Source organism: Canis aureus, chromosome 1 (assembly GCF_053574225.1).
Source record: "Canis aureus isolate CA01 chromosome 1, VMU_Caureus_v.1.0, whole genome shotgun sequence".
NCBI lineage: Eukaryota > Metazoa > Chordata > Mammalia > Carnivora > Canidae > Canis > Canis aureus.
The window spans coordinates 108,483,177-108,510,869 of NC_135611.1; the positions used below are offsets into that span (position 1 = coordinate 108,483,177).

A 27,693-nucleotide genomic window follows, 5' to 3' on the forward strand; every position below is an offset into this window, starting at 1 on the left:
AGACACTTCCACAGCGCATGCGCTGCGCTCAAACAGGGGGAGAGAAGAAAGGCTGGAAGATTGCGCACGCGCAGTTGAGACAGCGCGTTAGGGGAAAGATGGCGTTCGGTGACCCAGGCTTTGCGCGCATGCGTCTTACTGCAGGCTGAAGCCGAACCTTAGGGACCCAGGACGCCTTCCTACACATGCGCAGGAGGCTCAATGACAGTCGAGCGTTGGCTAAGGTGAGGGAGAGGGCGGAGGTTTGCATGGCCGGGGGAGGGCCGCCTTGCACCCCCTAGGTAGTCTTTCCGACGATCTCCTATGCTCCTCAGATCCACCTGCCGCCTAGACCCCTCAGAAGCCCATTGTACCACTGCAGGGTCTCTGGGCCCGAAAAACGCCCCAGGATTCAAGACTAATGACCCCTGCTTGGGGCGCCGGCCAAAATGAGCATTGTGGGAGGGCACAAGGCAAGACGGGCTGCAAGATGGGCAGATGGGCTCGGCGCCCTGCCTGGGGCAGGGACAGCCCCTGGAGGTGGAGAGGGTGCGTTTCCTTTAAATGGCCTTTGACCCCTGTCCTTTTCCCTCGTTCAGGCTCCAGGGGAAGGGTCTGGCCATGCTGCATGTGACCCGGGGGGTCTGGGGATCCAGGGTCCGAGTATGGTCCCTGTTGCCCACGCTCCCCGGGCCCCCCCGGGCCCTGTCGTCACTGGCGACCAAGATGGGGGAGTACCGCAAGATGTGGAACCCCACGGAGCCCCGCGACTGGGCCCAGCAGTACCGCGAGCGGTTCATCCCGTTCTCCAAGGAGCAGCTGCTCCGCCTCCTAATACAGGTACCTCCGGTCCCGGGTCCAAGAGCCGGGGGACTACGACTCCCGGCAGGCATCGCGGCGGCACAGCCCTGCGTGCTATAGAAGGCTGTTCCGGTGCCTCCTGGGAGTTGTAGTTCCTTTTCCTCTTCTCCCAGGTGGGCGTGGCGTTGGACTGCAGGGACAGACCTGTGAGATGCTGATGTAGCAGCAATTCTGGATTTGTTCTGGGAGCTTGAACAACCCTCTCTGGGGCATGGTTTTGATCTCTGCAAAATGGGCAGAATAATTATTCTCATCATAACTATTACTACTACTTAGTAATAATTATGCCAGCGAAGATGTAATCATAATTATCACATTGTTTGAGCTCTTACTGTATGGCACAGTGCTAAGCATTTTCCACGCCTTGTTGAATCTTCAGAACAACGCAGTAAGAGAGAGACTACTATTGTTCCCATTTTACAAATGAGGTGACTGAAGCAAGAGGAGAAAGAAAGTTACTTACTCAAGGCCATGTTGTTGTGGCCCAAGTTAGAACCCAAATGGTCTGACTCCAGGGGAGGGCAGCAACTATGGTCTCTGATGAGGCGTTAGGCACCTGCTCTACTCTGAAAGTCATGATCTGACACCAGAGCTAAGCTCTTAACTGACTATCATCATCCTACTTGTCATTATAGAGGATTATCGTTCCTTTAAAAATCATTTATTGAACACCTTTGTATGTACTAAGTAAGACCTGTGCTAGACTTTATCCACAAGCACATACATAGATATCGACACACATACACAAACACACAGGTATGTATATGAACACAGAATTGCATCAAATTCTCACCATCACTCTCTGAGAAAGAGGGTGTGATCCTCTGTTGCTGATAAGGGGAGAGGTCCAGAGAGATGAAGACATTCACTTAGAGCACCAAGATGGGAAGCATAAAGAGGCGATTAAATATGTGTGTTCTGGAGTCAGGTAGGTCTGGATTAGAGTCTCAGCTTCTCTTTATACAAACGTTGTGGCCCTCAGCAAGCGACTTCCCCTGAGCCTCAGTTTCTCTTTCTGAAAAGTGGGTGTGATAACTCCATCTCTGTACAGCCTCTGGAGAAAAATATGCCAACAAACAGAGGCTGGTACACAATAAGCATTGTGTGAATGTCAGCGAGTGAGTGTCAAAGTGGGAACTTGATCTTCTAGCTCTTTCCACTGTCTGTTTTCTGCTACACTGGGCTGGCTCAGTTTCTTGGTCAGTAAAATTAGCTGTCCCCCACCCCAAGCAAAACAAGATCTTGAAAAGCCTTGGTCATATGGACTGCCAGAGAAAGAAATCCTCCCCAAGAGGAGGGGGAAAGAAGCCTAAAGAGAAGTTTTGCTTCCTGAGGTAACAGGAATTCCACTCCAGCCCTGCGGAGAAGGCAGCTTTGGAGGATTTTGCAGCCCACGTGGACTTCTGCACCTTGTTCCACTACCACCACACCCTGGCCCGGCTGCAGGTGAGGACCAGGCCCCTTGAACCTTGATGTGCTTGTTAGCTTATCCATCATTCAGTAAAAATCTTCTGAGCCTCTACTTGGAACCCGGCCCTCTTTTAAGCATGGGGGATGCAGCAGTAAGTGGAACAGATGAAGCCACGTCCTTGTGGAGCAGGCACCCGGTTGGGGAGATAGATGATAGATAGATAGATAGATAGATAGATAGATAGATAGATAGATAGATAGATATAAAATGGATTGCCCCAGAGCCATAAGTGCTGTGAAGAGCAATGGAGCATAGTAGCAGGATAGAGCAGGATGACATGAGGGCTTGTTTTAGGGTGATCAGGGAAGGCTTCTCTGAGGAGGTGACAGGTGATTTAAGACCTGAGTAAAGACAGAGCCCAATGGATATCTGGTGGCAGGGGTGGGGGTGGGGGAGGTAGGCACATTTCAGGTGGAGGGAAAAGCAAATGCAAAGGCCCTGGGGGTACATATGGAGAGTTGGAAGAATGGGGAAGGGAGCATTGTGGCTGGAGGGGTGTGAGTGAGGGAGAGAGGGCAGGAGATGAAGGCAGAGAGGGATTGAGGGTACACTGTTGTCTGGCCCTGTGGGCAGTGGTGAGGACTCCACTTTGACTTTAAGTTAGCTGAGAGCCACAGGAGAGCTCTGTGCAGAGGAGGGATGTGTGCTGATTTAGGTGTTAACAGGAACCTTCTGGAACAGACTGTCAGAGGCAGGGAGATCTATTCAGAGTCAATTATGTTTGTCCAGGTGAGGGATAATGGCAGCCCCAGCAAGAGTAATAGCAGTGGAAGTGGGGAAAAGTGGTCAGACGCTGGTAATGGTTGGAAGGGATCAGCATTTGGCTGTGCGGGCGGGCAATGAGGGAAAGGAAGAAGTCAGGGGGTGCCTCCAGCAGTTAGGGCCTGCTCCTCTGGAAGAATGGAACTGCCATTTGCTGAGATGTGGAAGACATGGCGGGGGCAGGAGGCAGATCTGTGGGGAAGACGCGAACTCAGTTTTGCACTTGGGAACCTGAGATGCTTATTAGACAGCCAGGTGGAGAGATGGCGCTAATATGGGCTCTGGAGGTCGTGGGAGGGGTCTGGGCTGAGTAGGAGCCCCTGGGAGCATATAAACGGTACTAAATGAGATCATCAGGGGGATTAGCTGAGCCCTGGGACATGCTAGCCTTGAGATCAGGAAGGGGAACTGGAACCCGTGAGGGGGACAGCCAAGGAGCAGCCAGAAAGAGAAGTGGAACCCCAGGAAAGAGTAATGTCGGCAAGCCACATTCTCCACATCCTCCTTCCCCTCTCAGGATCCTGGCTGTGTCGGATCAGTGATCAGCCTCAGTGATTTTCTGTGCAGGACTCACAGAGCTCAGAAAAGCTGTAATGCTCACAGTAATAGTTTATTACAACAAAAGGATAGTGAACAAAATCAGTAAAGGAAAAAGGCCAGGAGGTGGGGTCCAGGAGAGGCCAGGCAAGCTTCCTGTTGTCTCTCTTAGAGGAGTCTTGCAAGATGACACTTAGTTCTCTTGCCAGTGAGGTGTGCCAGCATGCATGGAGTATTGCCCAGGGAAACTCACTGGAGCCCTAGTGTCCAGGACTTTTTTTTTAAGATTTTATTTTTAAGTAATCTCTGCACTCAGTGTGAGGCATGAACCCACAATCCAGCTGCGCACCCCACCTGGTGTCCAGGATCTTTATTGAGGGTCGGTCAGCGTTTGTGTGGCTGACTTCAGTCACCAGCGCCCCTCCAGAGGTCAGACGGCTACTTCCTGGCCCAAGGTCCCACCATAAATCCCATTGTTAGCCTAGACTAGCTGCTGTGGCCCAAGGCCCCAGGTAAAACCAAAGATTCTTATCAAGCACATTTCCAAGGGCTTAGATAGTTATCTTAGGAGCCAGTCAAGGGCCGGTCCTTTGGAATGTTCAGGGTTTGGACAACCCAGGCCTTCTAGTCAACCCTTTACTGCACACCGCCACTGCCCTCCTGTGCGTTCCCTCTTTGCTTTGAAAAGTAACAACAACCCCTGTTGCTAAGCACTCACCCTGGGTCAGGCTCCTGGACTTCTTCCTGTGGCCTGGAGAGGCAGCTGCCGTTAGTTCCATTTACAGAGACAGATACTGAGGCTCCGGGAGGGCCGGCTGGGGCCAGAATTTGCACCTGGTCTGACTGCCTCTGAGCCCTAGCCTGGGGTCCAGGAGAGGCAGGGATTTTGTTTATTTATTTATTTTTAAAGATTTCATTTATTTATTGTATCATAAGATACACACATAGAGAGAGGCAGAGACATAGAGAGAGGGAGAAGCAGGCTCCCCTCTGAGCAGGGAGCCTGATGTGGGGCTAGATCCCAGGACCTGGGGATCATGGCTTGAGCCAAAGGCAGATGCTTAACCAACCATGCCAGCCAGGAACCCCAAGGCAGAGCTTTTAAAAAATGTTACTTAGAAATCTATCATTTTGGGCAGCCTGGTGGCTCCCCGGTTTAGCGCCGCCTTCAGCCCAGGGTGTGATCCTGGAGACCCGGGATCGAGTCCCATGTCAGGCTCCCTTCATGGAGCCTGCTTCTCCCTCTGCCTGTGTCTCTGCCTCTCTCTCTCTCTCTCTGTCTCTGTGTCTTTCATGAATAAATAAATAAAATCTTTAAAAAAATCTATCATTTTATTCTATAAACATTTAATATGTAGAGACACAGAATACATATACAGTGAAGATTATTCCCACTAAGGCAGGAGGTCTTATTTAAACTGAGATGCTAAGAGGAGAAGAGCAGGGTAGAAGCAGAGGCAGGTGAGACACACCATAGGGGACCCTTACTGGTGACCTAAGTCCCTTGAGGAAACTGCCTTGTGCAGGAAAAGAATAGCTGACTTCATTGTTTATGAGCTACGCTAGTGACCTTGGCAGGTGACCTCTCTCTGCACCTCCTTTGCCTTGTTTATCATTGAATTCATTCAGTGGGTATGTATGTATGTATTTTATTTTATTTTATTTTTTTTAAAGAAATGAGCTTTTTTTAAAAAAATTTAAAAAAATTTTAAAATTTATTTATGATAGTCACACACACAGAGAGAGAGAGAGAGAGGCAGAGACACAGGCAGAGGGAGAAGCAGGCTCCATGCACCAGGAGCCCGACGTGGGATTCGATCCCGGGTCTCCAGGATCGCGCCCTGGGCCAAAGGCAGGCGCCAAACCGCTGCGCCACCCAGGGATCCCTATTTTATTTTATTTTTTTATTTATTTTTTGTATGTATGTATTTTAAAGTTTGATTGATTGATTGATTGATAAGAAAGAGAGTCAATAGAGAGAGGAGCAGAGGGAGATGGAGAGAGAATCCCAAGCAGGCTCTAGGCTCAGCACAGAGCTCAACATGGGGCTCGATCCCACAACGCTGAGATCACTACCCAAGTGGAAACCAAGAGTCTGACACTCAACTGACTGAGCCACCCAGGTGCCCCTCCGTGGATATTTATTGAGCACCTACTGTGTCCTCCAAATTGTTCCAGGTCCCAGGACATAGTGGTGAGCCTGACAGATGTGTATCTCTGCCTCATGGGATCACATTCTAGTGATAAGATTGCCAGATAAAGTAGAGAACACCTAGTTTATTCCTTTCCGACTGCTGCCATAACAGATTACCATAACCTGAATGGCTTCAAACAGCAGAAATTTGTTCTTTCAGAGTTCATGAGGCTAGAAGTCTGAAATCAAAGTGTGGGCAGGATTCATTTCTTGTGGAGGCTTTGCGGGGGGACTGTCCCCGTTCCCCTCTCCTAGCTCATGGTAGCCGCTGTCCTTGGCCTTCCTTAGCTGATAGAAACAATAGTTCAATCTCTGTCTCCTATCTTCTCATCACCTTCTTCTGCTACTCTGCATGTCCTTCTCCGTCTCTTATAAAGGACACTCTCATAGGATTTAGGGCCCACCTTAATCCAGGATGATCTCATCCTGGGATTCTTACCTAATTAGACCTGCAAAGACCCTATTTCCAAATGAGGTCATATTCTGAGGTTCTGAGGAGACATGAATTTTTAGAGGACACCGTTCAACCCTCTGCATCCAGTTAAATTTGAATTTCAGATAAGCTATGAATAATTTATTTTGTAGTATAATTATGTCCTATATCATACAGCCCTCAGATATTGCATGGGATGTACTTAAACCCAAAAAATTGTTGGTTGTTGATCTGGAAATCAAATCTAACTTGGTGTACTGATTTTATTATTTATTTTATTTTATTTTATTTTATTTTATTATCTATCTATCTATTTACTTATTTTTGCTAAATCTGGTAACCCTAATTAAGAAGAAAAAGAAAGCAGGAATGTTTTGTAACTTTAGGTAGAATCGTCAGGGAAGGGCTCACTGAGGGGGTGACATTTGAGCAGAGACCAGGAGGAGGCAAGAATGAGCTATGAGATCTGCAGGAACAGTAAGTGCAAAGGCCCTGTGGCAGGAGTGTGCATGGTGTGTAGGAGAAACAGCAAAGAGGCTGAGTGAGCAATGGGAAGACAGCTAGAAATGAGGGCAGAGATGAGCCTGGGGCCCAGATCCTGTAGAGCCTCCTAGGGACAGTGAGGACTTTGACTCTGAGTGAGGTGGAAGCCACCAGAGGGCTCTGGGCAGAGAGCTGTGAACCGACTTCAGTGACAATAGGTGCCCTCTGGTGGCTGCCTGAGGAATAGATTGGGTTGGGGCTGCTGAATGGGAACAGGGAGACCAATGGTCTGGCCATCACAACAGTCCAGGGGGTGAGGGTAGCTCAGGCCTGGAGTAAGTAGAGTATGAGAGGGTGGTGGTGAGAAATGGTCAGATTCTGGATCTGTTTTCAATGTGGGGCCATCAGGATTTGCTAATCGATTCAATGTGTGAGAAATAGAGGAGCCCAGGCTTTGGGCCTAAGCACCTAGAAGGATGGACTTGGCCTCTCCTGAGCTGGATAGGGTGGTGGGAGAAGCAGGTCTGGGGAGGAGTGTCGGGACCCCAGTTTGGGATGTAGTGGGTTTGAGAGGATGTCCATTAGATGCCTGCATGGAAGTGTCAAGAGGCCTGTCAGACATATGCGGACAAGCACTGAGTGGGCTCTTGGCGTGTAAGTCCGGAGTTCACGAATGACATCAGCAGCAAATTCAGGCCTGTACCTTGCCCTCAGGCAGCTGAGCTTGGGTGGTGGGGACAGTTGTGAGTCAGACACTCTCCTCTGATGAACAGATGGATTCAGACAGTGAACTCACTGGACATGGTTTGTTGCCAGCAGATAACAAAGCTGACCTTGGTTTCTGTACCGAACTGTGTGCAAATTGAAAAAACGTGCCCCTTGCCCTCTTCTGATGCTGCGGTGTCTTATGGTAGTTGCTATCCACATGCGGCTGTTTAAATTTGAGATCATCAAAATTCAGAAATTCCATTCTTCCATTGTATTCACCCCATTTCAAGTACCCAGTAGCCACTTGTGACCAGCGGTAAGCTATTGGATGGTGCAGATCTAGATGTTTCTATCATTGTTCTGTTGGATGGTTGCTGCTCTATAATCTTTATTTCCATCTGAAAGGGTGACTGTTAGGATAAATGTATATGTCTGCAGCATCTAAAATGGTACTTATTAGATCTGGCACCGTTGTGCAGTATACACTCTGCCCAACCTTACAAGGCAGCTCTGCTCAGCCTAAAGAGCAGAGGAAGGTTTTTTGAGAGTGATAAGGGAGCTGGAATATTATAGAAGAATAGGATTTCAGTAGTGGAAAGGGAAAGGGGCCCGGAGAGTTTCTTAACAGCTGGTGCAATGTCCCTCTGCCTGGAGGAACTTACACCAGTGTGGCTGGTGTTGAGCCCCCAAGGGGGATTGTGGTGTTAGGTCCTCAGAAGCCTTGAAGGACATGGAACAGAGCATGGTCCTACTTCATCAGGGCAGTAGGAGCCTTGGAATGATTTTAGCAGGAGATCAACATGGTTAGATGTGTAATTCCCAGTATGCCACTTCCTGGCTGTGTGACCTTGGGCAATTACTTAACCTCTCTGTGCCTCAGGTCCCACATCTGTAAATGAGGATAACAAAAGTACCATTGTCACATGGTGAGACCGTGTATACCTGTTTCACACAGTCCCTGACACTATATAAACGTGCACTATCATTTATTATTGCTGTTGTTATGGTTTGATAGAATCTTGGCTGCTGTGTAGAAGACAGATTGTTGGGGGTGAGGGAATTTGGGGAGATCATTGAGAAGGCCGTTAGACTTATCCGGGCAGGAGGAGGAGATAGTGGTGTGGATGGGGCAGGGCTAGGGGGCAAAGTGGCGATCCATTTTGGACGATAGAATCAGCAGAACTTGTTGTGTGGGGGAAAGGAGCAGCAGGGGTCACCTGTGATATCCAGGTTTCTGGCCCGGAGTCCTGGGCGCAGGTGGATGTGAAATGCCCAGAAGAGAATCTGACTCGCAGCGGATGCCTGATGAATGCAGATTTCTCTCTCCTCCAGCTCTGAGCTTCCCTCCCTCTCAAACTACAGCTCAGTCCTGGAAGTAGAATTTCTCAAGGTCACTCTGTGAGTCCGAGAACTTGGCCTGTGGGACCTGAAGGACTTCTGGCACAGGTCGTTGTTCTCAGCTGGAGTCCGTCCTCCAGGCAGCATTCCCCAGCCCTGGGAGCTCCTTCAGAAGGGGATTTGCAGGGCACCTGGGTGGCTCAGTGGTTGAGCATCTGCCTTTGGCTCAGGGCATGATCCCGGAGTCCCAGGATCGAGTCTTGCATTGGGCTCCCTTCAGGGAGCCTGCTTCTCCCTCTGCCTATGTCTCTGCCTCTCTCTGTGTGTCTCTCATGAATAAATAAAATCTTAAAAAAAAAAAAAAAGTAGAAGAAGAAGAAGTAGGGAATTTGCTAGGCTTGGCTGACCTGCTCGGTTGTTTCCACGGCCCTGGGCCTTCCCACCTCCAAACTTTTGCTAAGGGTGTTCCTCCCACTTGGAGTACCTCTTTCCTTCAATTCAAAATTGTACCTAGCCTAGACAAGTTCCTCCTTCAGGCTACCTCTCCTGAGAGACAGGCTTGTTTATGTGCTTGTTAATGGGCTTGTTTTCTGGGTCAGTGACATCCCTGTGAGGCTCACTGTATGGTCTGGGGCAAGTCATCTGTCATCCTGAGACAAGCACAGGCCAAGCACCCAGAAACTCACTGCCTTATTCATTCATTGAGTCAACAACTTTCAAAAAATATTTATTTATTTATTTATTTATTCATTCATTCATTCATGAGAGACACAGAGAGAGGCAGAGACACAGGCAGAGGGAGAAGCAGGCTCCCTGCAGGGAACCTGATGAGGAACTAGATCCCAGGACCCTGGGATCACGACAAAGGCAGATGTTGCTCAACCACTGAGCCTTTCAGGTGACCCTGAGTTAACAATTCTTGTATGTATTGTGTGGGGGGAGTGGTAGGTGCATAAGATGAGATGGGTGGGGTGGAGCCCCTTTTGTGGGCCACCTTGAAGGTGGTGGGACAATTGCAGCGGGGAGCCACTGTGGGGAGAGGGTGTGGGATCTGTTTCTAGTCTAAATGAGCTCTTTGTAGCAGTTTCATGGAGAGTGCTTTAGAAGTGGCCAGAGAAGAAGCAGGGAGAACAGAAGCCCAACATGATTGTTGAGGTAGGAGGAGAAGGTGGCCGGATGAGAAGGTGGCCATGGAGACGGAGGGTGGGGATGATGGACTCAAGGGTGACTCAGGGGTTCTAGCCAGTGAACTTGCTAAAGGATTGAATGGTGGGGGGGGGGTGCAGGTAGTGAAGAGAAGGAAGGAATCAAAGATGCCTCCGTGGGATACCTGGGTGGCTCAGTGGTTGAGTGTCTGCCTTGGCCTCAGGGTGTGATCCCAGAGTCTCAGGATCAAGTCCCACAATGGGCTCCCTGCATGGAGCCTGTTTCTCCCTCTGCCTATGTCTCTGCCCCTCTCTGTGTGTCTCTCATGAATAAATAGTCTTTAAAAAAAAAAAAAAAAGGGTGCCTCCGAGATCTCTGATGAGAGCATCTGTAGAATTGGGTAGTGCTGTTTCCTGAAATGAGAGGCTGGAGGAAGGAGAGGAAGAAATGGAGCATTCTCCTTGGGTCATGTTGGATGTGAGATGCTGTTTCCAATAGGGAAGGGGTGAATCAATGCAGAGATTGTTGACTATGAGAGAAGAATCCCTGAATGGCGTTTTTATTGAAAGATGGGGACAGGGGGATGTGACCTGTGGCTCAACTTGCTGGCTTTGAGGTGATTGACATCCAAAGAGAAATGTCAACCAGAGAGTTTGCATGAGTCAGCATAAAGGCTTAGCTGCTATAACAAGCAGATCTCACCACATGATGGTTTAAAGGAAGTGGAGGATTATTTCTCTCCCACCTGACGGTCCTGTGGTAAGTGGCCCAGGGTTCCACATGAGGCTGTTCTAGGACCCAGGGTCCCTCCATTGTGTTGCTGTGCTGTTCCTTTAGAACATTTCCTTCACCTCCCTGTGCTCAAAATCAAGCTGTGGGCAAAGTGGTGTTTTCAGCTGGATGAGACAAATCTTCTGGCCACATCCAGACTCAGGGAGGCTGGGAAACTCATTCTCTCCATGCCTGCCTGTGTATCCCCTTCCCCTCCATGACTGGGGAGAGGAGGAGGATAGATAGATGCTCATGCCCCAGTACCGGATATTAAGTCTGGAATCTGGAGCCTGGGTCTGGGCTAGAGATGCAAAGCCGCAAAGAGATGATACCCAGAGATGCCCAGAGTGGTGTTTTAATGAGGTGACTCAAAGTGAGCTGGAAGAGAGGAACGGGGAGAGGACCCAATACAAGCCTCGGGGCACCCTGTTACCTAAAGCGTGGGCCAGGGACAGTCCCTCATGCTGTGCAGTAGCCCAGTTTTCTTCCCTCTGACTCTCTCCTCAGGCCTTGTATGACCCCATCAACCCCGACAGGGAGACCCTCGACCAGCCTTCGCTTACGGACCCCCAGCGTCTGTCCAATGAGCAGGAGGTGCTTCAGGCCCTGGAGCCCCTGCTGGCCCAGGCTAACTTCTCCCCACTCTCTGAGGACACTCTGGCCTACGCTCTGGTGGTCCATCACCCTCAGGATGAGGTCCAGGTGCCTGTCTTCCAGGGGAGAACCAGAACTCCTGGGAGGCCTTGGGGTAGGGATGGAGCCTTTGGGAAGCAGAGGCTGCTGGGAGTTGTCCTGAGCACAGAGCATGAGCCCATGGAGCATTTTTTGGTTAATTCGAATAAGGCACCTCTTTCCCAGTCACCTTACTGCCATCTGTTGGAAAAGTATCATAATATACCAAGCTTCTTAGGCCTAGATACCTTAACACCATCGGCCAGAAAAGTGTAATAATAAATAATACAAAAAACGTTTTGTCCTTAAAGTCAACAAAATTATAATAAAAATACTAAAATCTTCCAAAGTCCCCCATTTTAGTGATTTTTTTAAGACTTACTTTTTTTTTCTGAAGTCATATTTTATTGTCTGAAATTGGGATATGACTTATAAGTGGTGGTATGGCAAAGTTTGAATTGGCAATACTTTCCCTTTTTTAGTTGCTTCGTAAAATAAGGAATATCCAAAAAAAAAAAAAAAATAAGGAATATCCCACATTGGTGATCATAGTACAATATATAAATGTATCAAAGTAACATGTTATGTACCTTAAGCTTACACAGTGTGACAGGTCATATTTATTCAATTAAAAAGTCATAGAGTATCTTAAAATCAGTAGCCTCTTAGATTTTCGGAAATGTGGTAATAAAAATGACTATGAAGTAAATGGTGCCATCGTGCATAGTATGCTTTGTGCAGTATACAACATGAGCAACTATATGTGGCCACCCTGCCTAGACATTGGATGATGATAAGCCTTGGAGAGGAGTAGAAATCCTTGAAGGGTGGGGCATCTAATTCTAGTAGCCTGTACTCTCACCCCAGCCCATGCTAAGCTGCCTCTGCTTCCTTTGTCTCCCTCGCCAGGTGACAATAAATTTGGATCAGTATATCTACATGCAGTTCTGGGCCCTGGGCCAGCGAGTTGGGCAGATGCCCCGTAAGTCCAGCGTGGGCTCCAAACGTGGCTTCTTCAGCAGGTCGCCCCCCACAGAGAGGTGAGGCGGCCCTTGTTCCCCAGCTGCAGCGAGAGGGAGCAAGGTTAGAGTCGAGAGGGGACTGACAGGTCAGTGTTTGGATTTGGGTGTCTGGGGCCTGGTGAGGGAAGTCAAGAAAGGGGTGGGGAGATCACCCAAATGCTGCCTTTTCTTCCCAGGGAAATATAAGAACTACAATGCCCAGGGGAAGAGAAAGGGTAGGGATACTTCTTGTTTTCCAAATGAGGACGGCTGAGGCTCAGAAAGGGACGGTCACATTCTGAGAAAATGGCACAGCAAGGACTCTGATGAACATCATATTTTTAACAGAGGCTATTCTAATACAGAGCAGGGTCAGGAGAGCTGGATATCTTGGGCCTGTAAATTACCCAGTCTTTTCTGGAAATTCATTTATCGGATATGGTCACGAATCCAAAAAAACAAAACAAAATAGAACAACCCAAAGACAAAACAAAACAAAACCCAAACCCCTCATATCCCTAGATGCCCCTCAGTAATTCCACTTCCAAGAATCTATTCCAAGGAGATATTTATACTTGCAGACTGTGTGTTTAATTATCTATCTCTCACGCTGGACTATAAGCTCCACAAAGGCAGCGACTGACTCATCTTGCTGTTTCTCCAGAGCTTAATAGCATGCCCTGGCTCCTAGCAGCCACTCTAAATTAAAAGTAGACTCCGAATTTGAAAAAGAACAAAAAGCTTTTTATTCAGCTCTCCTTTACCAAGTACATGAAACCAGAAGCAACCTCTGTGTCCAGTAACAGGGGATTGCATTATTTAACTGATGCCCTGTTGTTGGGCACTTAGTTTACTTTGCATTTTCCTCCCACCACCATTAAGTAGCCTTTGCAATGATCACGTGACTACAGAGGTAGAGAGTGTCCTGGGGCTGGAGGGGCTCCCTGGGGTGGTCCTGACACCTCCCCACCCCCACCTCCCGTCTTTGTCGTCAGGAGGTACTTTAAGCGGGTGGTTCTGGCAGCCCGAACGAAGCGGGGGCACCTGGTGCTGAAGAGCTTCAAGGACACGCCGTTGGAGGGTCTGGAGCAGCTGCTGCCAGAGCTAAAGGTGCGCACATCCGCCATGCAGCGTGCCCTGCTCAACCTCACGCTCTTTGTCTCGGGCATGGCATTGTTCGTCAACGTGGGCATGGTGGTGCTGACAGACCTCAAGATGACCACCTCTCTGCTGCTACTACTCTTTGCTATTTTCATGGGCCTGCGGGCCTCCAAGGTAAGCAGACTACCCAATGTGCTCCCTGGGCCCCTGCTGCTGGGTGTTTGGCCAGAAGGTCAGGCCACCCTATAGTTTTATTTCATGCGTTATTCCTGCTTTGTGTCATTCCTACTTTCCCTCCCTCCCTCCCTCCTTCCCTTCCTTCTCTACCTTGTGTACCCCAACATGACCTTGGGCAGGCTTCTTGATCTCTCTGTGCTTCCATTTCCTCACCTGGAAAATGGAGACAAGTCTAAGACCTGCCTTGTAGGGTTGTATGCCCGAAGATTGTTTTCCTGATGCCATGAAAAGCACGGGGCACAGTGCCTGGTGTGCAGTAGACGCTGTATGAGTGTTCACAGCCAGCCATTAAGTGCCTGTTTTAGAGGCAGTTTTAGTAAATTGGTGAAGTTGTTTTAGAACTGGACTGCCTGGGTTTGAATGGAGCTCTTCTATCTTCTAGCTGTGTGACCTTGAACAGGCCACTTAACCTCTCTGTGCTTCAGCTCCCACACCTGGAGAGTGGGGATGACAAGAACTTAATGCATACAGTTGTTGTGGGGATTAACTGGATGAATATGTATGTGATGCTGAGAACAGAGCCTGGCATATAGTACAAAACCTACTATATGAGAGCTATGATTATTATTATTACTATTTTTTTTTAAATTTTTTTTTAAACTTATTTATGATAGTCACAGAGAGAGAGAGAGAGAGGCAGAGACACAGGCAGAGGGAGAAGCAGGCTCCATGCACCGGGAGCCCGACGTGGGATTCGATCCCGGGTCTCCAGGATCGCGCCCTGGGCCAAAGGCAGGCGCCAAACCGCTGCGCTACCCAGGGATCCCTATTATTATTACTATTATTGTTATTATTATTACTAACTGGGCTGTTGTTCTCTGAATCTGGGCTTCCTCATCCTGGCAGGGTTTCTTTATCACCAGGGGAGCTGTTTTATAAATGCAGCCTCCTGAGCTCCAGCCCAAATGGACTAAATAGGAAACTCTGGGACTGGGTCCCAGGAAACTATATTTTTAACACGTTCCCTTCCTGATTCTGCTACATGTGAGTATTTGGCTGCTTCATACAGCTGCGCAGGTTGTTCACCATCCAAGGATTCATGGCTGAGAGGATAGGGTGGGGGCTGAAACCTCACTTGTGCCATGTGGGCTGTCTCCAGGCTGAGTGGGCCCCAGAAGGGCTGCTTATGACCCATTCTTCCCAGGGCTGGCACTGGCCCCAGTGGTGTGGACTGGTATGTGGCGTCCATTGTACTTGATCATTCACTCCCTGGCTCATTGGTTTCCAAGCTGTTTCCAGCCATCCCAGTGAGGTCTTAGGAAGACTGGTAATAAATCCCACAGATAATAGCCAGGCTGAGAGGGTCCAGGGCTGGGAGTGGGGAGATAGCAACTCCTGCTGAGGCCTAGGGGTCAGATGGGATTTAAAGGAAGCTTTGAAAGGGGAAGATTCTGGTGGAGAAGGGGCTGAGCCAGCAGAGCTTGGGGAATCTCACAGGGCTGGAGTCCGGGGTACAGGGGGGAGAAGTGAGGCCCCAGAGGGTGTCAAGGGACTTGAATGGCAGAGTAGGGACCCTAGGCTTTATCCACAGAGCAGCAGTTGCCATGGAAGAGTCACGAGCACAGAGGGAGTGCAGCAACCATGAAAGGGGTGGGGCTGTGAGGCCAGTGGCCTGGAGGTGCTGGTGAGGGGTGTCAGCTGGTCTGGGGGGGCACCCAGAGTCCCACCTCTCTGAGGCCCCAAGGGGCTGTGGAGCCTCAAGCGCTGCAGGGTCCAGTGTAAAACCATGTTCCCTAGTTAATTGAGTGCATCCATTAAATATTTTCCCACGCTCCCGGCTAAGTGGCTAAGCTCCAATCCTTAAATGTGGGTCCTCTGAGCCTTCTTCCTACATTCTCTTGTTCCTTCCTCTGTGTCAGTCACTCCCAGATATCTGTCTCTGATGCAGGCTTTTCTCCCAGTGTCCAGACCCCTGTCCCTGCCTGCTCCCTCGACGAGTGCCTAAGCCTTTCCTACGGACACTGCATCCCACTGAGCCCAGGATTCTTCTTCCCTGCACCCCCTTCTTCCGAGTCCCTGTCCCTGTCTCAGATCAGATGCCTGGGCGCTGATTTCACTGCAGTACACCCATCCCTCTTTCTGCCCCATGAAAGAGGATCCATTTGTGTGGTTTCCACAGGCAGCTCTCTGTCATCTCTTAGATCTGGGGCTCCCCACTCTGCCTGGAGCTGGCCAACTCAGGGGCAGTCCCCCCTGGGGGGCCCCTTACAGGCACCTCCAGCAGCAGCCCCCTGCCCCCACCCCAACCCTGATCCTGGTTCTCTATCTGTAGAATGCCCTGTGCCCCCAGTCACTGGCTAGACCCCAGGAGATGGCCCTTGCCCTGCCCCCCAGTCTGTTAGTACCCAGCCTGTCCTTCCTGCTCCAATTCTGTGCTCCTCTCATTCCCTCTGTCCTAGCCCCAGCCCAGGTCTTCCCAGCCTCCCTGTCAGTCCTGCCCAGCCCTCCAGCCCATCCCAAGGGCCCCAGAGTCGGCCTCTCTCCTTGCTCGCAGACTGGCCCCAGAAACCTGTTTCCCCAGCCTCATGCAACACAATTGTGTGCTCTAGCTCCACCAAAATATACTGCCAGCACCCCCTCCTCCTGCCCACTCTGCCGCTCCCCGTCACTGCTTTCCCCTTTGCGGATGCTGTTCCCTCTGACCTCAATGTCTTTTCTTCCTGGTTGGGCTGACCATCCTCTGCTCACTCTTTATCCTCAGCTCAGAGGCTCCAGGAAAACTTCCCAGCCTTCTTGGGCCCAGGGGGTGCCCCTTGTGGGCTCCCGTCATACCCAGGCTGAGCACAGAGCAGGCCTGGGGTTGCTGAGAAGCAGGTATCCCAGAGATGTGTCAGGGCTGGTCCTGCCCTGCAGGGAGAGGTGCGGGGCACGCGGATGGACTGTCTAACAGAGGTTGCAGTGGCCCCTGCGGGAGCCTGCCAACACAGTTGTTCATCTGTGGGACAGTGTCCACCCTGAACCTTGAGAATGCAGCAGTGAGTATTTTCTAAGAACAGACCAGGGGTGACTTCGGTTGGGCTGAGAGAGAGGGCAGCCTGGGGTAATGTTCTGGGTAAACTGGCTCATCAACATGGGCTGCATTCAGAGAGCAGGAGCAGGAGGTGAGCGGGAGAAATCTTCAGGGGCCAGGCTACGCATCAGGCCAGGGAGTGTGGACTCTCTGAGGGCACTGGGGAGCCATGACAGGGCTGTGAGCAAAGGAAGAGCAGGGTCAGCTCTGGGGCTGTGTGGAGACAGACTGGAAGGGGCAGATGCAGGCAGGAGGAGGCCATGCACCAGGCAGGTAGGAGAGGAGGGGACAGGGCCTATGTACTGAGAGCAAGAATGCTGCCAGGGGTCTGGCCTGTGATGGGATAGATGGCGAGGCCCAGATCTGGAGCCCAAGAAGGGAGAACCGGTAGACAGGGAGGTGGGATGAGGGGCCATGGTGGGTGTTGAAGGGAATACCCAGGTGGCAGCTCTTGTGTCCTCTCCGGGGAGAGAGGGCTGGCCTGTTCTTTGTGCCATGGAGTAGCATGAGCAGCCCACTTAATGTCTGAGAAGTCGACTGCACGAGCTGGCGGGAATAGATGCAAAACCCCGGTGTTTCATCCCAGACTGTCCCTAACAGCGGTTTCCCACATCTCGCCTTCCACCGAAGAGCTGGTGATTGGTTCCAACGCAGGGACACACTGACCGTGCAGGGCCTGTAACAAGGCAGAGCACAGGCACACACAGCCATGTCATCGGTCCTGGGCAGGTCATTTGAGCGATTTCACCTTGGGTCCCCATGTAAGATGGGCAAGCAGCCCGTGCCTTTAAAAGATGGCACTGAGCTTGGAGTGTGGACAGATGAATATTCTAAATATTCCGTAGTGGCTCATGTTGCAATGCTTGTTATGGGCCTGGCACAGTGCCTAGCATCTCATAAACCTCATGTTGATTTCTGGAACCTTTCCTATCCTCCACCTCATTCCACTGATAGTGCCCCCTGAGGATTTAGGTCTTAGCCAATGGCTCATAGCTGGCCGGGGTGGGGGGGTGGGGGGCACAATTGGGCCTGCCCCCAGGCATCCTGACTGTAGGACCCAGCAGGCTGGAACTCATTTTGTAGATGAATGGAAGAATTGGAATGAAGGTGTTTAGTGTGAGCCTCTGGGGGCACCTGTGAGCTCTCTCCTTTCCCTCCGTAGGGACACCAAGGATGGGGTAAGGGATCCAGGTGAGGAGGGGGCAAAGGGTGGGGGAGGGGGCCACCTATTAATAGGCAGCTGGGCCCCAGACTTGCCCCTCCCCCAGTCTCCTTACCTTAAGAGGCTTGGAGTATTTGTTTTCTGTTGACACTTCTCTTGACAATTTAATATTTAAAATCTTTTTATTTTTATTTTTATTTTTTAAGATTTTATTTATTTATTCATGAGAGACACACAGAGGCAGAGACACAGGCCGAGGGAGAAGCAGGCTTCTCGAGGGGAGCCTGATGTGGGACTTAATCCCAGGACCTCGGGATCACGCCCTGAGCTGAAGGCAGATGCTCACCACTGAGCCACCCAGGCGTCCCTAGAACCTTTTTATTATGGCAAACTTCAAACAAATGCAGGAATAGAACAGCACAGTGAGCTCCCATGTAGCCAGCCATTCAGCATCTATAATTCTCTGTAGTCAATCGAGTTTCACCCAAAGACACCCCCTGCTCTCCCATCACTGGGTTATTTTGAAGCAAATCCTAAACATATCGCCTGGAAATACTTTAGTATGTGTCTAAAAGATAAGGACTTAAAAAAAATAATCATAACAGAAAGTTCCAAGGCTAAGGCTCAAATCGTCTGGAAATCCTTGAACAAATCCATTAATAGTTGGCTCAGATAAGCAAACCAGTGAAGCGATTGCTAAAAGCTGTTGGTGGCCTCAGAGTCATTGGGGTTAGAGGGTGTGTGTGTGTATGTATGTGTTTGTGTGTGTGTTAAAAATACAAATATCCAGGCCCCGGTCCTGGGGACCTGAACCCAAGAGGTCTGGGGAAGGCCATGGGAAGGACCAGCCCAGCATTGAGTAACTGGGGTAGGGAGGTTGTGATAGTGGTGTATGGGTGGGGGCATGGGGTCCCAGGGGACGCTGCCCCTCCCACCCAGTTCCTCAGCTGAGCCCGTGGGTGCTGTCCCACCTGCAGATGTTCGGACAGCGGCGCAGCATGCAGGCGCTGGAGCTGGCACACATGCTCTACTACCGCAGCACTTCCAATAACTCGGAGCTGCTCAGTGCCCTGGCCCTGCGGGCACAGGATGAACATGCCAAGGAGGCACTGCTGGCACACAGCTTCTTGGCCCGGCTGCCCCGGGGCGCACACAGCCCGTCTAAAGGTAGGACTTGGCCCTGGGGCTCTGGTACCCTGTACCAGGTGGCCCTGCCCTAAGTACTGCCCCGCCACTGCCCCCCCATCCTTTGCTGCCCTGCCCCCATCCCATCTCAACCCAGCATTGACATGGCCCCACTTGGAACAGATTCCATCCTGTCCCTACAAGGTCAAGACATTCCCCTTTCCCCTCACTGAGTCCCAAGTGATCCCCACCCCATTGAGACACCAACCCCAAGCTGCAGACCCAGCACTCCCAGCTCCCACTGGTGAATCTGACCAATTTCTGAGGTGACCTCGGTGGGCAGCAGATGAGACGCCCCCCAACTCTGCTTCAGATATTGATAGACCTGGTCCCTCCTTGCAGTGACCTCCCTATCCTGAAAAGGGTCTTGGATCATCAGACTCCTGGTGTGGCATGCCCTCCTGTGCTGGCGACTTCCCTAGCGCTTCTTCCAAAAGAGACTCTTGTCCCCTCCCTATGTGAGCCTCAGGATTTCTCCTTTTCTTTTTCTTTCTTTCTTTTTTTTTTTAAAGAATTTTATTTATTTATTCATGAGAGACAGAGAGAGAAAGGCAGAGACACAGGCAGAGGGAGAAGCAGGCTCCATGCAGGGAACCCAACGTGGGACTCGATCCCGGGTCTCCAGGATCACACCCTGAGTTGAAGGCAGTGCTAAAATGCTGAGCCACCTGCCAACAGAAACCTCCATCTGGAACAAGAGTCCCTGATGTCCTTAGATGAGAGCCCCAGAGCTGGACCCTCCTAGGCCATGTCCCATTTCCCTGCTAACCTCAAGCGTACCCCTAGGCTTCTCCCAAACCCAGACCCTCATGTTCCTTGCCCTGTGCCCTCCCTGCTGGCCCTTCCTGGCCCTCCCAGGCCCCGATCACCTCCTCACAACATCTCTTCTTTCCCTGCAGAGACCTCCCAGTGGCTCCAGTCGGAGGTAGAGAACTGGCTCCTGGCCCAGTCAGGCTGTGCCGTGGCCTTCAACGGAACTCGGGCCCTGGCCCACCTGCAAGCCCTGACCCCCAGCATTGGGATGTTCCCACCCCCGGGTCTCCCCAAGCTAGACCCGTTGCCTACGGTCATTTCCGAGGCCCCCCAGCCGGCACCTAGCAGTGAGGAGCCTGGAGGGAAACCTCCGCCCAGCCTGGCCTAGCCACCTGGTGAGGGGCTAAGCCCCGCCTCCTCCACGATAAGCTGTCAATCAAAGCTACCATGCTTCGCCCCGCCCCAACTTCCACTTACCAACCGCAGTCACTTCCGTTACTGTATTCTTAAAGGAAGCCGGCGATTGAGGCAGCCTACAGTTGCTAGGCACCCCTGAACAGCCAATCAAAGCTTCTTGGCTCTGCTTCTAGGCCGCCCCTTAGTCCCAAACGGAGTTCGGCTGAGGAGGAGTGTCAGCCAATCACAGCCGTCCGGTGCTGCAAACCACCAGGCACCGCCGTTGAACTGTACTCTCCCGAGGCCATAGATCACTGTCTTTTTAGCCCGCTCCGGGCAAGATGCCCAACGCGTCCACCAAGGCGGAGCCCCAGTCTGCAGCCAATGGGAGCGGGTCAGCCCAGCTCTCTGGCCAACTGCCAATGACAGCTGCTGGGCACTCTCCATCCGAGGCTGCCAGTTGTCGCTGCATAGGAGCAACCAATCAGAACGTCTAAAGGAAACCTAATCTTTCTGTCAATTGCCGCTGCTCAAAAGGCAGGTCAACTGCTGATCAGCTGGTCCAGGCTCAAGGGGTTGGGAGCCTTGTGTCAGGCACACGGCCGTGGGTCAAGAGGAACCAGAGACCATCCTCACTTCAAGACTCATGTCCACTCAGGCCCCAACAACCTCAGGTGCCTTCGCTGCCCAGGTCCCTCACTCTTTCTGCAGAAACTACCTCGGTCTGGATCTTTCTTCTACCAGTGGCCTGTGCAATATTTATTGGTCTGCCAATTTCTCCCCTGCCCCCTCTCCCAAAGGAATAAATCATGTTTAATAAATCTAAATGAGTCCGGTACCTGCAGGGGTCAGAGAGAAGGAAAGCATCAGAATCCTGGAAAGAAGACTCCGTCTTGCTGAAGGCATTTGAGTGGGGCCTAGGCAGAGAAAGCTGTAGTCCTAAGCAGAGACTGGGTTGGAAGTTGGTGAAATTGATTGGCGGTGGGTAACAGAAGAGGATCTTAGAGAAGACCTGGTTCCTGAGAAGAGGCCCTAGTTCCCCAAAAGACTGGGTGTTATGACGGGGAGATAGGACAGCCACGTGCAGTTGTGCAAATTGTTTACTGCACAAAGGCACAGCCAGGGCACGGGCGGTTGTAAAATCCAGCCATCTCCCTGTCCCCCACCTATGTCCCTTTGGGGCTTGGTAAGCTTGGAGGGGAGCTGGTGGTGGATGGCATCTAGTTTTTACTAAGGTGTTAAGGTGTCTGAGTTCCAAGAGGGAAATAGAAAAGTGGGGGGCAGAGACCAACAATCTAGAACAACACACACCCTGCCCGGTTGAGAGAAAGACACCCTTGTACAAGGAAAGGGAGGACAGGAAACCCACATGCCTGGTTCTTCCCCACAAGTGCCTAGAGGTCTAGACTCGGGAGGAATCCTGAGAGGGGAGGGCCCAGGGCCTCAGATCCGGGTAGGGGGAAAGGAGGCTGGGACGCCGGCCTCCCGTGTCCTAGGGAGGAACTGAGGGCCTGGAGCAGGACGTTCTGAAGGCTGCTGCTGGGGTGCTGTCCCAGGTTCAGGAGAGATTGGGCGGGAGTAGCCTGGGGCCCTGGAGGAGGCAGAGGGAAGGAAGGAGGCAAAGGCGGATCAGGCGGTTAAACGGTTTTATTTTCTGGAGGAGGCCGGGGGCGGGGGCTTCGGGGCTGAGACCGAGGGGCGGGCAGGGGCGGCAGCGCGACGCGGGACCCTCACTCCCGCTTCCGCAGGTGGATGTAGATGACGCCGCTGGCCAGGGCGAGGGGGAAGGCCACCCAAGCCAGGGCGAAGCAGTAACCGAAGCTGCCCCCCGGCGGGCGCTCCGCCAGGATCTCCTCGGCATGAATGGCGTAGATCAGCGCCCCGGTAAACACCGCCACGCCTGCGGGGAGACGAGAACCAGGTGTCAGGCAGCGCCCGCAAGAGGACTGCATTTCCCAATAAGCCACGGGGCAAAAAACGCCGCAGAAAGGCCAGGGCGCAGCACCGCTGCCTTCTGGGAGTTGTGGTTCACTCTCCCTGAGCTGCGCAATAAGGCGACCACATACTCTTCTTGGGCAATTTAATCTAGCTGGGTGCCCTTTACTCATCCATAAAATGGGACGATACTATCCATCCATCCATCCATCCATCCATCCATCCATCCATCCATCCATCCATCCATCCCTTCAAGGAATATTTCTTAGCACCTGTATGCAAGCCAAGCACGAAAATAGTGAATTAAAACAAGAGGGACTGGGGATCCCTGGGTGGCTCAGCGGTTTAGTGCCTGCCTTCAGCCCTGGGTGTGATCCTGGAGACCAGGGATCCAGTCCCACGTCAGGCTCCCTGCATGGAGCCTGCTTCTCTCACTGCCTGTGTCTCTGCCTCTCAGTCTCTGTGTGTGTATGTGTGTGTGTGTGTGTCTCATGAATAAATAAAATCTTTAAAAACAAAAACAAGAGGGACTTTGTAAGGAACCTAAGAAGAGAGTATTCCAAAAACTGAGGACTATACTAACTCAGCTCTTTGCACTTGAAGTCAAAAAATTTTAATATATAAACTCGCTGAAGAGTCTGATACACAGTAGGTCCACCAGAAACAGAAGCTGGCTGTGATTATAAAATTAGTACTGTTATGATTCAGAGTCCTCTCCTGGAGTATTACTTAGCAACCATCTGGGCCCTCCTGTCCCTGGGATCTAAATTATTTGCCCACACCACCTTTCCCAGCCCCAGCTCCTTGAAGCTCTAAGTGTCAGCTTCCACATGACTCAGAGACACACACCACAAACCACTGAATCAGTGTAAATACAACTCCTGTAAGTCCCCAGCTAGAAAGGTAGCCTATGGAGGTACTTCAAGTGGTCCTTGGTCTGCCGATAATTGTTTTCTTTGACCCGATGTCCATCCTCAGGGCCCCCAGCACTCTAACAGTCCCCCTCCCTTCCCTTCAATTCCCTGAGGACTGTGCTTACTGGTGCAAAGCTGGCAGAGGCCAGTGGCATAGAAGAGCCCTCCTCGCCGCATGGTGTACAGCTGGAACATGAACAGGATGAAGGACAGGCAGCAGAGGATGAGGGAAAGCACCATGAGGACCTGAACCGCCTTGAGCCAGCCTACAATAAGATAGAGGTGGAACTTACAGTATGTCCAGAGTTTCAGCTCTACCAGCTTGCTCATCGTTCACTGCCCCATCTAATTTAGAGCCATAGAAACTTGGATACTTAGGAGTATCACTTATATTGATTGACCTTGAGTCCTATAATTTTGCTAAATTGCCTTATCAGTTCTAGCTGTTTTCATGATTCTTTAGGATTTTTTACATGACCAGGTCCACCGAGAATAGAGACATTTTTACTTTTTCCTCTTCCCTCTTGATGTCTTTATTTATTTTTCTTGCCCTGTTGCATTGGCTACTTCTAATACAACACTGAATAGAACTAGTGAGAACAGAAATTCTTGCTTCATTCTTAGGGAAAAGCATTTCCTCTTTCATTTTCTTTCACTTAGAAATTTAGAAGAATGCAGCTCTCCCCCTGTATAACTTAACTCAGATGAGCCACACCCCTTTGGAACCTTAATGTGATTCTAGCCTCAATTTCTTGGAATTTGGACAAATTGGTGCCAGACATTCATTCTGGACACCAGTCCCATCTCTTTAGAACTTTGAAAACATAATCCTACCTTCTCAGAATCTTGGAAACTTTCTCCCCATTCCTTAAACCTATAGCATGTGGTTTCCACTCTTTCTGAATCATAGGGGAGGGAGGCTTGGTCCATCCTCTCTTGAACATAAGCACGTTGCCCCCCCTACCATCCGGATAAGAGGGTCATAATCAGCCCCACTCACTCAGCAGTGGGGCTTAGACCTGCCCACTTAAACTTTGAGGGGTTCCTAGTTCTTGGTCCCTGGAAGAGATCTGGGGTTACCCTTCCCCTTGCAGACCAGTCTCCGATGCCCCTCACCATTCTCGCTGACATTACTGCAGGCCCATGTTTTGTTGTCATTGTTCCATGTGCAGTCATACCAGAGATTCAGGGACTCCTTCCCCGGGAGAGTCCACCAGGACTGGGATGGAGGAGAAACAAAGGCAGGGTTAGAAAAGGAAAGTGGGCGGGGTCAGGGAGATTGTGGGAAGGGTTAGGGAAAGGATGAGGTGCTGGGAAAGTATGGATTTAGTAAGAAGTGGGGAGCAGTCAGGGGAAAGGTTAGGGTAGAGGCATCAGAGGCAGAACGCAGAAGAGCAGATGCTAGGGTAAAGGGGAGTGGCCTAAATGACTTTAGAAGAAGGACAAGGCTGGCGGGAGTCTGCAGAAGATGTCTTGCTGCTGGAGTAGGCTTACCTTGTCCAAAGTGGCCACGAAAAGCAGGATGAGAATTAGGATGTGAAGGGCAGAGACCACCAGCAGAAGGAGTGACATGGCTGCTGTGGAAGCCTGGGCTAGGGGGTGTCAGGAGATGACTGTTTGAAGAGATTGGCACAAGGGTGGGTGAGATGGTCCAATCCTGGTGTTGAAGGGAGCTGAGTCCAGACTCCTGGGGTGATGGAGAAGAGCGCTGAGGGCCCGGACTCCTGAGTCTGAATGGGGAGAAGGCTGGAGGCCAGGACTCTTGAATTCTCCAGAGGTTGGAACAAGCTAGGGATGGACTCTTGGGTGCAGGAGTGAGTAGGACTAGCAGTGTGCACCTCCGCCCCTGCCCCCACGCCGTCTCCTAAGTCTGGACCCTGGGCACATATGGGCCAGGATATGAAAATTCAAGCTGATACCCCTCCAGAGTCATCAGAAGCTGGGGGCTTCCCCCAAAGACAGGCATCCTTGACTCACCCCCCCTCCTCTCCTGGGGTGGGGGGGAGGGGGACCCAGTGAGTCACCCAATGACTCATCCCACACCCCTCCCTCCAAGAACCAGGGAAACCCCAGCCCCTGGCTATGCCCATGAGGTCCCCACCCCACCCTGCTGCCAGACTGGTGCCTGCTGGACATTTTGTGAGGAAAATGGGTAAGATTCATGTTGGAAGTGGGAGGTGGGGGTTGCATGGGCGAAGTCTGAGAAGAAGGAGCCAGCCTTCCAGGACCCTTCAGTGTCCAGGAAGGGGGTGCCTGGAGGTCCCCCAGACTTGTGGTGTTCTTGGGGAAAGCCCCCATCTCAGGGTCCTCAGGAGAGAGTGGACAGCCATGGGGAAAAACTAAAGGAAGTTTACCAGTGGAGGGCTCTGCTGAGAACCCCAAATCCTTGCCGGGCCCCACCCCTTCCCGAATCTCCACCCCAAGTGCTAAGAGATCAGTTCTTAAATTACAAGGATTTCCATGGGGTCTGAGAGTCGGGGTGTCTCTCCCAGCCTGGGGGTATCCTTTCCAAACTGCTGCACTCCCAAGTAAATAAAGAAATCTCAGTCCGAATAACGGACTGGAAACTTACCGAGAGCGGCAGAAAGTCAGAGTTGGAGTCTCGTCCCTTGCTGGGGCCTCCGTGCCCCGCCCTACTCCTCCCTCCTTCCACCCTGCCGAGGCCCCCGCCTCTCTCACCGCCTTCCTCCCTCCCTCGCTTGCTCTCCCCTCTGGCTCTCTCCCTCCTTCTCCCCTCCAATCGAGATCTCTCTTTCTCTCTCCCTTCTTTCTTCCCTCTTTCTCTCTCCAGTCCTTACTGCCTATACCTCCTTCTTTCTCTCACTCTCCTGGTTTCTTTCTCTGCTCCTCTCAATATATACTGACCCTTTTATACCCACCCACACCGCACCCAGCTGAGGTCTGCAGCCAGAGGGAGGGACTAGGCACTCGGGTTCCTCATTCTCTGGGTCCCCACCCACTGCCCCCAGACAGGCATCTTTTGGGGACTCCCTCCCAGGGTTGAAATGACAAGTCCTCGGAACCCAGGGAGCAGAGCAGGGCCAGGGTGGGGCAGGCATCGAGGAATGGGAGGGTCCGATTCTCAGGCCTCCAGTCTGGGTCTCCTCCCTGACGGGATGTCTGCTTTCCCTGTTGGGGCTTAAGACTGGATGCTCTGAAGAATGGGGGTCTGGGGAAAGACACCAGATTCTTGCTGCGTGGAATGGGTTGAGAGCTGAGGGGAGCTGGCCCCACAGTGTGTGTCAGAGGTGGAAAATCTGGAAAGGGGCAGGGGTGGGGGTGAGGGTGGGTGGGTGGGAAGTTAATCCCAGTGCCACCATTTCCTGCCTGGGGGACCTCGACTGACTATTTCGACTCTCTGAGCCTCGTTTTTTTTCTGAATCTGTGACATGGATACAGTAATACTGATAATACTGACAATGTATTAATAGTGGTAGTCATAATTCAGATAATTGCTCTAAATGAATAAGGTAGTACCGGTACACTAACACAGCGACACGTTCATTCCTTCATCAAACATTTATTGAACATCTATTATGAACCAGGAGGTCATAATAAAGAACACAGATGTGATGCCTGCTGTTATCATGGGGCTTACCTTCCCAGTAGGGGCAGGCAGACCATAAAGAGAAAATCTATTGATGAAGACGATAAATTTCTCGGACAGTGCTAAGTGCTTTGCAGGAAATAAGACAGAGGTGATAATGACCCTGTAGGAGGAACCTACTTTAAAACAAGGTGATCAGACAAGGTTTCCTGGGGAGGTGACATCTGAGCTAAGACCTGAGGACAGGACTCATTTCAATGCTGGGAGGAAGAGGAAATGCAAGGCTCCCAAGAACAAGCTCAGGTTGTTTGGGGAGGAGACAGAGGGACCACTGTGGCTGGAATAGAGGGAGTTGGAGGGAGTGGTAGTAAGGGGAATCAAAGAGGGCCCTTGAAGACTAGGGGAGGAATTTGGATTTTATTCTGAGGGCAGTGAGAAGCCGGTGGAGGGTTTTAAACAGAAGTGCAGTACCAGGGACTTAGTGTTCACTATTATTATTGCTGATTGTTGAGTTATTGAATTAGAATGGGTTGTGATTACTATATACCTGGGTCTCTTGGAAGGTTTGGGTGCTAGTAAAAAGTGAGGGACAGGGAACCAGGTGTCTGGGGTCCTGAGAGGGAATTGAGAGTTGGGAGACTTGAAATCCTAGGTTCTTGCAGGGAAAGGAAACTGGACCAGGGGATGTCTGGGAATCTTGATGGGGCCAGGGCTAGGTGGCAGGAGAGTGGTTGGTCATCTCAACTCCCTGAAGGGGTTAGGGATGAACAGTTCAGGGACTCGGTGGGGTACTCGGGAAACCCAGAAAGTGGGCACCAGTACAGCTGTCTATAGAGGCACATGGGCTGGATTCAAATCCAAGCAGCTTGTACTCACTCATTAGCTGTGATTTTGGATAAGTTACTAATAACCCCTTTGCCCCAAGGCTTAAGAGTTGGGAGTACAAAATGAGGGTTCCTGGGGACAAAGACTGGGAGTCTGAATCCAGAACCCCGGGGAAATTAGAAAGTCTGTCAGTGAGGGAAAAATCAGAGGATGGAGGGTCACGTGGTCTCCATGGAGCGTAGGCGAAGGGGACGAAGGGGACGAGACCTGGC

At 51.2% G+C, this 27,693-nt stretch overlaps 2 protein-coding genes across 6 annotated transcripts; one reads left to right on the top strand and one right to left on the bottom strand.

The window, feature by feature from the left end:
• The first annotated feature begins 66 nt into the window (after window positions 1-66).
• TMEM143 (transmembrane protein 143) lies at window positions 67-21,027 on the top strand. Its single transcript, XM_077846604.1, has 8 exons — window positions 67-224; window positions 579-819; window positions 2,182-2,286; window positions 11,191-11,385; window positions 12,265-12,395; window positions 13,352-13,631; window positions 18,844-19,033; window positions 19,951-21,027. The coding sequence occupies exons 1-8, from the start codon at window positions 202-204 to the stop codon at window positions 20,190-20,192; spliced, it is 1,407 nt and encodes a 468-aa protein (XP_077702730.1). The 5' UTR covers window positions 67-201; the 3' UTR covers window positions 20,193-21,027.
• Window positions 21,028-21,829: 802 nt separating this feature from the next.
• On the bottom strand, window positions 21,830-25,955 carry EMP3 (epithelial membrane protein 3 (MAM blood group)). 5 transcript variants are annotated; one of them, XM_077846627.1, is made up of 5 exons: window positions 25,622-25,955; window positions 24,544-24,662; window positions 24,166-24,268; window positions 23,175-23,315; window positions 21,830-22,100 (listed from the first exon to the last, which is right to left on the bottom strand). In XM_077846627.1, the coding sequence occupies exons 2-5, from the start codon at window positions 24,619-24,621 to the stop codon at window positions 21,931-21,933; spliced, it is 492 nt and encodes a 163-aa protein (XP_077702753.1). In that variant the 5' UTR covers window positions 24,622-24,662; window positions 25,622-25,955; the 3' UTR covers window positions 21,830-21,930. The 5 variants fall into 5 exon arrangements, with proteins under 5 accessions (XP_077702753.1, XP_077702742.1, XP_077702750.1 ...); XM_077846616.1 differs by having other exon boundaries at window positions 24,544-24,779; window positions 25,622-25,953; XM_077846624.1 differs by having other exon boundaries at window positions 24,544-24,795; window positions 25,622-25,953.
• Between the last annotated feature and the right edge of the window lie 1,738 nt (window positions 25,956-27,693).

Bases quoted from the DNA above. Each gene is read 5' to 3' on its own strand.
- TMEM143 (XM_077846604.1), top strand. From the start codon at position 202: ATGACAGTCGAGCGTTGGCTAAG. The intron at 225-578 runs GTGAGGGAGAGG...TCCCTCGTTCAG, and splicing joins ACAGTCGAGCGTTGGCTAAG to GCTCCAGGGGAAGGGTCTGG. The intron at 820-2,181 runs GTACCTCCGGTC...CTGAGGTAACAG, and splicing joins TGCTCCGCCTCCTAATACAG to GAATTCCACTCCAGCCCTGC.
- EMP3 (XM_077846627.1), bottom strand. From the start codon at position 24,621: ATGTCACTCCTTCTGCTGGTGGTCTCTGCCCTTCACATCCTAATTCTC. The intron at 24,269-24,543 runs GTAAGCCTACTC...CCTCCATCCCAG, and splicing joins TCGTGGCCACTTTGGACAAG to TCCTGGTGGACTCTCCCGGG. The intron at 22,101-23,174 runs GTAAGCACAGTC...GTCTCCCCGCAG, and splicing joins CCTCTGCCAGCTTTGCACCA to GCGTGGCGGTGTTTACCGGG.